We start from the raw sequence: 10,885 nt of genomic DNA, 5'->3' as shown, positions 1-10,885 counted from the left end.
TTCTCGAATCTTTTGGATCTTTCGCTATCCTTTTGATGTTATTAATTCTTGGCTTTTTTCTAGTATTTATATTTTGTGACAAAGATATTTTTATTATTTTCAACATCTTTCTTAGAAGGATTATCCTAGAAGGAAAGTTGGATAAAAAAGTTTATCTAAATTGAAAAAGGAAATATTTGATTGTATATATTGCAGATATTTATTATTTGATTTTCAATGGTACACATATATCAATAAAGATACAGAATTGATTAATAAAAAAATAAGAAAAACACAAATCTTAATTTAGAATAAATAATGAAGAAGCACAGTTTAATTTTCGATATGATACCGTTTTTAATAATAACAATTTGCGTAAACAAATATCTTATTTCCACAATCATATTATATTTTTATTTAAAAATATATATCTTTTCTCAACAGTATTTTTAATTTTTATGATATTATCTTTAATCACAAAACTTGCATTTGCAAAGTATTTTAACAGTATTAATTAAAGAATAAAATCTTAATATCAAAACTAATATCTTTATAATATAATAAAATATCAATCTTATATGTATTTTACATATATAGATATGAATCAATATACATTAATAAAGCATAAATAATTTTCTATTGCAATCTTTAGAATAAATAAATTTAATAGCATCTTAACTATAAAATTTATCATAGTTTTATAATAAAAAAACTTGCATGTTTCTTTTATTGGTTTGCACTCTATTTTCTAATATAATCTTAAAATTTATTGGAAGTATCATTAATACATACAAGTTCCTCCTGCTTAGCTACAACAGCTTTCTTATATGTATAAGAGAACATCTCCTCATATAGACACATATACAAATTAAAAAAGTTATAATAATATAACTTAACGCGATTCTGCTCTGCAAATAAATATGGATAATTTGCAGAATTGACTATGTGTAAATGGCAAAAACAAAAAAAAAAATAATATTTCATAATCTATTACTTACAGAGTTACTGATCTGTCACTCAAGATTTTAAGATTCACACAAATTTCTTACTTATAGTGAAAAATTACTTGTGAATTGGCTAAAATGTAGCTTTAATTTGTATAATACATTCCGAAATTAATTTCAAGAAGATTCTATTTTTATATCCTCTAAAACTGTCTTTTTGTGCACTAAATTATCCCAATTTTTTATATGAGTCAGCTCAGACATATATTTAATATTCATAGCTGTACATAGTTTCTTCATCTGGGTATAACCAATCCCCACGTCAACACATCCAGTTGTAGCAGCTGCATTAATGTTTTGTTTTTTTGGATGCATAAGTTCTGTCCAAATACTTGTTTGATATTTGCACATTTGACAATTAAAAAATAATTGTGTTAATAACCCGCGACGACGAAAATTTACTAATTGCCAATACTTGAACTGGCATTCTATCCCTCATGCATGATCATTGAAGGTCCGGTGGATCTCATTCCACATGTAAGAAAGGTCCACTATGCTACGGTCTTCAGGTACATTCTTTGGTACATTATTAATTTTATCTGATAAATTGTTGTCTATAATTAAATCCTTCATATCATCGTAGTATTCAATGTTTTCAGTATGTGTATTTTTCTCTTCTTCTTTTTCATATACTTCTATTCTACTTTCTTTTCTTTATCTAAAAAGCATTGGTTTTCTATAACCAAATTATTTTCATCCTTGCAATATTCGACATTTGTAAATGCCTTCCTCTTTGTATATCTCTATTTGTTCCTCGTTATCAATTCCTTTTTCCATAAATTGATTAAGATAATGCAGAATTCCATTCTCAGCTTCCATATTTATATTGGGTACAGATTTAACAGAAAGTTGAATATTAGTTATTTTCTCAGCATTATCGGCATTTTCTTGTGTTTTATTTAGCAAAAGCTTTTGCATTTCTCTTTCCTTCCATCTGCAAGAAAAAATAAAAAAACATTAAAAATGAACAGATTTTTAGATATTGCTAATAAAAACAAATGTATGCTGCATTTTATATTTTTTCTTAATTTTACATAGCTTCAAAAGAATTAAAATCAACAATCCTATTTCAATTTTTTATTTCTAAAAATTAAAAATTATGTATATTAATTTTTCATGATTACTTTAAATTTAATGTATTTTTATTTTTTAACTTAAATTATTGTGAAAATAAAAGAGAAAGTAAATATTCCCTTGTTTTTTTTAAAAATTAAATAAAAATGTTCAGACTGATACAAGTTATTAGTTTTTTATATATATAACTCATCATTGTAATTTATTATTGCATTGCAAAATAATTCTGTTTAAATTAAACAGACCTTTTTACAAAGTATTTTTTTCTTGATTTTCGGCGTGCAAAAAGGGGCAAACATTTAGCGCTATATTTTCGTCCCATTATTATTTCTTACTATTTGTTAAATATTCATTGAAGAGATTAACTTATTTTTTTCACAAGCAACTACGATGTAATAAATTCATTCGTAAAAAACAAAAAAAATGTTTACACACACTCATAGACATATTAATAAGGTTAGATCGACGATCGACTGTAAAGCTCGAAACTCGTGCTCGAGGCTAGACGCTAGTAGATACAATAAGAAACGAGTTCGGGCAGTTGAGATAATAAATATAAAAGATAAATATTTTATTGCGAATTGATTCTTTTTTTTCCTTTGTCTTGATAAGAGATTTAATACCAAGAATTATCCATGACATATTTGAAAGAATTAAAATCAAAGGAAGACTAGAGTTATTATATAATACTACACTCTTGGTACACCCTTTTCTCTATCGTTCCTATATTAGGTGATGCCCAAGAATAATGAGTCTTATCATTCCAATCATACCCAATTTGTCCATATGCTAATATTGTTATTTAATATTGTATTATAGCCTGATAAAAAAATTATTTATTTTTATATTATAAAATATATTTTATTATAAATATGTTTTTAAATTATAGGAAGATATAGAAATTATTTATCCTGAAAAGTATTATCTATCAATCGTTTAAGCCATATTATAAAAATTCTTTTGTCCAACAACAGAAGGAGAAACATAATTAAATGTAAATGGTTTATCGGTATTATTTATATGAATTCTTAGTTCTCCAGGAACGATATCCAAGCATATCTGATATCGATTCCTTCTCAATTTCATTTTCCACTAATAGACGGATACGATGAGCAACACAAACAATATCGTCACACATTTAAAAAAATTTCGAGTCAAGAGTTTGAGATCTGATAGAAGAAAAGATCAAGAACAGAATCTCTCTCTCTCTCTTTCCCCTCCTCTACCTCTCTCTCTCTATGTTTTTATCAGTATGTGAATGAATACAAAATTTTTTTATGGCTTAGAAATCCTTTATTAACAGGCAAAACAATATCATCGTTCATACAAATAATGCATTCTAGAAGTATCTTACGAGGGCATGTTCAGATTTTGCTTTTTCAAATATCTATTTCGATCATATGATAGATAAAATACTTTCTCTTTCTCTCTTGTATACTTCATCCAAAAACAATTAAAATAATAATGCGCACACATACATATATATACTATCATGTATACTTTCTCGAACACATTTATGCCTCAAGTTACTATCAAATATATATATTATATATATAATTGCATATTATCTTAATAATATTGTGCTAAGTTCTAAGATAAAGTAGTTCTTACACTATCTATATTATTACATATATATATATATATATATATATATATATATATATATATATATATATATATATTGCATCAATAATATTGATTGTGTAAGAGCTGCTTAATAGAAGGGATACAGAGTAAATTAAACCTTTCTACATACAAAAACATCTCGGATTTATGTCGAAATTGTATAAATCAACAATAATGACATTAAATTACATGGTTACTTCATAATAATAAAATACATACAAAAATCTGATACATTTATTGATAATTATTGACACTGGTAGATGTAAAAATTGACATTTTACTGTCATCAAAAAAAAAAACTACTTTCGGCAATTCACGCATTCAAAAGAATTAAAATATCTTATCATAAAAGAAAAAGAATATTTTATTCTTTGTCATTTGTTTTTTGCTAATAATAAATTCCACCAATGTATGAGGATTTTTTTTATATGTGCTGTTTCATACTTCTTAGAATGAAAATTACATATACAGTTAACAAACAATTCAAATAATGTTGTCTTATTAAATAACAATTGAGTAAATCATAACGTGAAATCCATCCCATAAAAAAATATGGAAAGGATAAGTCACAAAGAAGAAAAAACGGATTCATCGATGTTTTAGAAGACATGTTACAAATATATTACGAAACATATCTATGTTGAATGTTAGAAAATTGCTGCGCGACTCACTTTTTCCAATTTATTAGTAACTGTATATAAATTACGAAAATCTCACTGCACCACACTACACTTTGATCTCATTATAGTTCATCCTTAACTATTGTATATCTATTTTTGCTTGGTGCCAGTTTCTTGAATGCAGACTCTGGTGGTGTTGTGGGCGTTTTCACTTGTTTTCCAGTAATTTGTGGTATATCATTACTGGTGTCAGGACCATAATGAAATTCACGATGAAGTTTGCCAGAATACAAGTCATCGAGAAAAGCTTTAAGTTTTCCTTCTACAAAAATGTCATTGAAATCTTTGAACAGGTACATGTGTCTAAAGCTATCTATTGCAATCAGTGGCAGATCTGCTGTGCTTTTTCCTAAATGATGTAGCGGATGTGCAAATTTCAGGCCATCAGCGGTTAAGAAATTGACATTCTCTGAAAAAAACAAAGAATTTAATTAAAAAAATTTTGTAAGTATAATAATAACATAAATAAGAGGAGGGAAAGTATGATATAACGTACGTTTTTCGCTTATTAATGTTCTAGTTACAATATCTTTGTACAGCTTGACATTTTCTACGTCATCGGGAGCATGGAACAGTATAAGGAATGGTAGCCCTTCTTCCGTTAGTTCTTCTGCATTTTCGAATGTTATTTCTCTTACAAGCGGCACACATTTTTCCTGTGCCCATACATTTAATTCATCATAAATGCGCAAACTTCCTTTATAAGTTTCATCTTCATCATTGGATAGGGCTTTATCGGATCGGAAGACAATAATTGGCTCTCCTGGAGGATGCAGAGCCTTACTTGCATTCCTAAATACATTACATTAAAATCAATAGATTTTTATTTTACGACAATATCTATTATGTCACTCGCACAACATGAAATATTTGAAAAAAATATAATTTAATTATTCAATTTGCATAGCATTAAATTAAGCAAATTGAATAAAGTAATTCTTGAAATTAAAGATTATTAAAAAATCATCAAATTAATTTTTTTTATAAAATTTAATGTATCAAACATTTTAATATAATATAAAAAGAATTGTACATAATAATAATATAAAAAGAATTGTACAAAATATAATAAATATTTTAGAAAAAACAAAATATATATTAAAAAATTTCATAAATACTTTTAACACAGCAAAAATCCATAAGCTCATATGTACCACTTTACTTACAGCAAATGAAAGTGCTGTCCAATTTCACAACTTTGATTGGAGCATGTGCTTGTTAAATGGGAGTATATTATAATTATTATCATATATTTTCACACTACTTTATAAGAGGAATTTTTACAATTATATTAATTTCAAGTACAAATATTTGCATCATTAATAACAATTTATATGATTAAATAAATAACATATTACATAAACTTATATGAAAGCTCTATATTAATAAATATATATCTTACCCAAAGCCAACATGGAACTGGCAATCATCCTTCAAATTAGTGGCAACTTTCCTGAATAATTCATATTCTGGTGTATCTTTTCTGTCAAAATATCCAATAATCATACGTTTTTTATCATCAAGTTCATTAAGTTCTTTTAAATCAAAAAATTCTCTAATAGGATCTTCTAGCTGCTTCCTGATAAATTCTTGGAATGCTTCAGTTGATCGCTGACCCCTGTACTCTCTCTTGGTTGGTTGTCCATTTCTTATTACTTTTAATGTTGGATATTTACTTATGTGAAACCTAGATGCCACAGATGCTGAAATGTGATATAATCTTACAATATTTCAACTAATTAAAAAAAAATATCCGAGAAGACATGAGATAATAAAACTTAATTATTATTATAAGCTTTATTTAATGTACAGATAATATTTAGATCTTGTTTATCCATAATTATACAAATTGTCATATTTTTTCTCAAAATACTTTGAACATACTTTCTTGGTCACAATCCACTTTAGCCATTACTACTCTCCCTGGTTCTGGAAATTCTTCCCTAATTTTATCTGCAGCTTTATCAAAAATTGGAGCTAGTAAGTTGCTGAAGCGACACCATTGTGCATAGAAATTTATAAATACAAGTTCATTCTCAGCTGAAAAAAATTCATATAGTTAAAAAAAAATAGATGCAATGTTTTGACTAGGTTTAGTAGCATTATTTGACATTTGTTACACATTATATATATGTGTATGTATAATTCTTTACCTAATGTTATATCAATATTCTTATGAGTGAGTGGAACTGCTCCTTCTATTACTTCTTCTGCTATATTATTTGGCAAATGTATCTAGAAGTATAGAAATATATATTATTTGTTTGCTTTGTTATAAAATCAAATTAATATATCAAGTGTATATTGATTTTAGAAGGAAATCTCTCATATATTGTATATTATATATTGGATAGTAATACATATGATAAATTCCTTTTATATGACATATGACCTTTATCCTAAATCGTTAAGCTAATCTATGTACTGTTAGACATAAGTGATTAACTAATGAATAGTAAACATTCTAGCAATAGACAATCGCATAAATGAGAATAAACATTGAAATATTGTGAGACAATATTTTATCAACCGTTCATATAAATACAGGAATTGGTTTAGTATTTCACAATTAATTAAACAAGAGGAATGATATTTTTATCAGCGCTATCTTATATCTTGATAGTCAAATGAAAAGTTATAATTATAATATAGGTTATGCAACGTGAAAATGTTGAGAGAGAAATGTCGATAATGGAACGAGTCATTTAGACAAATAATAATGGGAATCGAAAGACAAGTAGGATCGTGAGTTACGATTGATACGTGTCAAGAGAAAACACTGTAAAATTTTCACACATATACCACACACGATTCATAAAATGCTCGAAATGACGTGGCAATTGTATAACATGTTACTTACCAGGAGACAAGCATAAAGTATAAGTACTTTGAAATGAAAAATATCACAGCGGGTCAGCATTCTGTGATCTCGCGAAAACGACGGCTAAGCGACGAGCGTTTGAAACACCATCAGTAAGCGGCTGCCTATGTGTCAACTATGTGCTACAAGCTTAGCTTAGCGCTTAGCGGCATATCGGAGAATCGAGTGTCGGAGTATTCTCGAAACAATCGATTATAATCGCCCCGCGCCGCTGACGTTTTCGAAATGTCAAACCTGATTTTACGCACACTCGTGGAATCCATCACGGATGCGTGCGTGTGTGTGCACATGTGCCCGCTACCGTTTTTCGACTTGAATAGTTTTCTCTTATCACTTAACATTATTTCAAAATATATCTTTATCTATATTGCTCTCCTTTCACACCTGTATCCAATTAATTATGACTTGTTGAGCTCGCTTGCATGTTTACTCGTACATGAGATATTTATGTTTTAATTGGTTTTTTATACATGCACGACATGTATTATTCGATAATGTAATATATTAAATTATTCGATAATGTAATATATTATATACAAAACGGATTATATTTGATGCAGATAAATATATATGTTTAAAATCTTTTAATTTAGAAAATGCTTTGCTGAAATAAGTAATAGTTAATATATTCAAATGAGCGATAACAATATTGCATTTGTGTTATCAATATAAGGAAATCTTTTTAAATGATTTTTGAAAAACAGGTTTTATTTCTTTTGAAATTTATAAATATTTACATTTGTACATTTGAAGTTAATGCTATCAAATTATGGAAACGAGTTTCGCTTATAGAATTTTGCCGATTAAGCGCGAAATAAGATGGTCCTGAATATGATATCATTGAGCCACCCAAACATTCTTCTCCAGAATATAAAACAGCATACTGAAATTCATATAAATTGATTTATATATTGATCTATCATAATAAACTTACATGTATAATTCATTCAGTAATAGCCAAAGCATATAACGGTATATTATATTCTAATTTCTTCAAATCAAACATGTTAATAAATATAATTATCTTTTCATGATAATTTGAGAAAAAAAAAGTAGAAAGAGAGGATAAAGAAATACAATCAATTTCTCTATTCTAAATAAGGTGTTTCTTTTTAAACTAAAATTTTTTTCTTGTGTTACTTTTTTACTATTCACTTTTACATATATAATCACATCATTACGTAAGCGCATGTATTTTGTATATGTACCATTAGAATAGAAAACTAAAGACAAAGAATTTCTTAAAATAGAAAAATTGTTTTTGATTTATCTTATAGAATAGAAGAAATTAACTGCACATCATTGTGCTATAAATTACCTGCCCTTTGGTAATCGCTCGTAAAGGTACGCTAAGACGGATAAATAAACGATTATCGGATATTTTGTACACATTGCAAGTAATTAATGGATTCCTATGCTGAAAGCGAAAGTTACAATCCAATACACCGCTGCATCTTAATTCGCGTGGCTCTTCGCTGATCCAGTGAATGTCTTGTGTTATCAGAAAGTCAGAATACAATGCTGGATGAATTGTACTGTCCACCTGTATTGTAGAGATTATCCATATCATTAAGAAATTTTAATTTATCTGCAATGAAATCTTGATTTTTTTCATTTAGTATATTGCATACCGCTAAAATGGTATTTGTCTTCTGATCTTTATTAAACACATAATAAGCTTTACTGCCACCACCAATTCTACATCTTTGTCCTATTGTCAATTTATGAATACCATTGTGTTTGCCTATCAATAGTCCACTATCTAGGTCTATATATTCACCAGGTTTGTCATCTATATACTGTAGTCATTACAAAATTATTATTAGTAAATCTTACTAAAGTTGATATACAATATATATATATATATATATATATATATATATATATATATATATATATATATATTGCATGATGACAAACATATCCTCTTTTACCTCTGAAATAAAATCTTGAAACTCACGTTTGCCCACAAAGCAGATACCCATGCTTTCCTTTTTCTGTGCTATCTTGTGCAAGCCTGCTTCTTTAGCTATCGTCTTTACATGATTTTTTAGGTAATTTCCAAGGGGAAACATGCAACGTCTTAAGGTTTGTTGCGATATTTGATTTAAAAAAAATGTTTGATCTTTACTACTGTCGTGTGCTTGTAATAAGTGTACATCTATAGAATTATTACAATTGTATTAGGAAATATTGGATTACTAGAAAAAAATGTTTTTTAATGTAGTGGATACTTGCTAGTGTCTTCTTTATAGTTTTCCAAATAAGGTCCAAAGCTTGTATTTGCATAATGACCTGTCGCAATTGCATCTGCTTGAAATCTATTAAGTGCAACATCAAAAAATTTATTAAACTTTATATTCTTGTTACACAAAATATCTGGATTTGGAGTATATCCGGTCTGATATTTTTCTATAAGATCGCTGGAAAAATAAGAGACAAATAAAGATTGTTATCTATATTAGTCATTGTAAAAAAAAAAAAAAGATAAATACCTAAAGACTTCGTTCCAATATTCTTTTACAAAATCAACCTGTATTAAAGGAATCTTTAGTTTATTGCAAATCCATCGAGCATCCTCGTAATCTTTTTCAACTGCACACTTTCCTGTTTCATCTCTAATGTCCCAATTCTTCATAAATATTCCAGTGACATTAAATCCTTAAAAAGATATATATTTTTAGCAAGTTTTAACTAAATAAAAGAAAAAAAATTTTATATATTTTAATTTTTTACCTTTATTTTTAAGTAGAAGAGCCGTTACGGCGCTATCAACGCCACCTGATATGCCCACCGCAACATTTTTGATCATTTTTATGGAATAATTTGTCGCGATTCGTATTGCATATTATTATGCAACTTTTATTGTATTGATTTTCAATTTTTTAAAGATATTTGCGCCTTTTTGATAAATTGATTATTTTATTCTCTATTCCATATAAAGCTTTTCCAAACTTTATTTCCGTATATGCAAGGAATGATACAATTCGAAAATTTGGATAGAAATACGTTGATATTTATTAGCATTCTCGACCAAATAAATAACTTGTGATTTGTTAAATTTTATCCAAAAATGAGAATGCTTTGGTTACTTGCAAACGGACCACGCCATGCGGATCGTTCGCAGAGGTCGACTTGTGCATACGTTATACGTCACATGGTAAAGTATGACCATATATATATATATATATATATATATATATATATATATGTATATAATACATATATATATATATATATATATATATATATATATATGTATATGTATAAAAAAAAAATAGGAACGTTAAATATCTTATTTCATATCAATTTTCATTTGGAAAACATTATAATACGTCGTGATAAGATCGGAAGATAATGTCGCCGTATGTCTCTCTTTCTCTCTCTCTCTCTCTTCTTTCTCTTCATCTTTCGCGCGCGCGTGACACGAGAAGCCGCCCGTATCATCATAAAATCGAGACTCGCGCGCGCGCGACGTCCGCCGGCCAATCCACGCGTGGCTCTCTCCGGTCGGTGACCAGTCAAGCTCATTGACAGATAGGCGTGGAACAGTTGCGGCGCGTAGTGCACTCGCTATGGCGAATTTCGGCGTGTGCGACGAGACTCGGCGACGTCTCGCGTGCCGCGGCGCGCGTCCAAAA

General features: G+C 28.2%; 2 protein-coding genes across 4 annotated transcripts; both read right to left on the bottom strand.

The window, feature by feature from the left end:
- Window positions 1-4,019: 4,019 nt before the first annotated feature.
- Window positions 4,020-7,506, bottom strand: LOC126854888 (endoplasmic reticulum resident protein 44). Of its 2 annotated transcripts, XM_050602038.1 has the most exons (7): window positions 7,224-7,506; window positions 6,517-6,598; window positions 6,248-6,403; window positions 5,766-6,066; window positions 5,530-5,577; window positions 4,860-5,155; window positions 4,020-4,772 (listed from the first exon to the last, which is right to left on the bottom strand). In XM_050602038.1, exons 1-7 carry the CDS (start codon window positions 7,281-7,283, stop codon window positions 4,426-4,428), a joined length of 1,290 nt encoding a protein of 429 aa, XP_050457995.1. In that variant the 5' UTR covers window positions 7,284-7,506; the 3' UTR covers window positions 4,020-4,425. The 2 variants fall into 2 exon arrangements, with proteins under 2 accessions (XP_050457995.1, XP_050457996.1); XM_050602039.1 differs by lacking the exon at window positions 5,530-5,577 and having other exon boundaries at window positions 7,224-7,502.
- Window positions 7,507-7,923: 417 nt separating this feature from the next.
- On the bottom strand, window positions 7,924-10,394 carry LOC126854889 (mitochondrial tRNA-specific 2-thiouridylase 1). Of its 2 annotated transcripts, none has more exons than XM_050602042.1 (7): window positions 9,981-10,394; window positions 9,740-9,905; window positions 9,483-9,565; window positions 9,179-9,405; window positions 8,876-9,043; window positions 8,563-8,787; window positions 7,924-8,127 (listed from the first exon to the last, which is right to left on the bottom strand). In XM_050602042.1, the coding sequence occupies exons 1-7, from the start codon at window positions 10,054-10,056 to the stop codon at window positions 7,978-7,980; spliced, it is 1,095 nt and encodes a 364-aa protein (XP_050457999.1). In that variant the 5' UTR covers window positions 10,057-10,394; the 3' UTR covers window positions 7,924-7,977. The 2 variants fall into 2 exon arrangements, with proteins under 2 accessions (XP_050457999.1, XP_050457998.1); XM_050602041.1 differs by having other exon boundaries at window positions 9,483-9,667; window positions 9,981-10,393.
- Window positions 10,395-10,885: the final 491 nt, after the last annotated feature.

The sequence above is a fragment of the Cataglyphis hispanica genome, chromosome 15 (genome assembly GCF_021464435.1).
Source record: "Cataglyphis hispanica isolate Lineage 1 chromosome 15, ULB_Chis1_1.0, whole genome shotgun sequence".
NCBI classification, from domain to species: domain Eukaryota; kingdom Metazoa; phylum Arthropoda; class Insecta; order Hymenoptera; family Formicidae; genus Cataglyphis; species Cataglyphis hispanica.
Note: the sequence above shows the minus strand (reverse complement) of the source record. Positions and strands in the feature narration are given on the sequence as shown.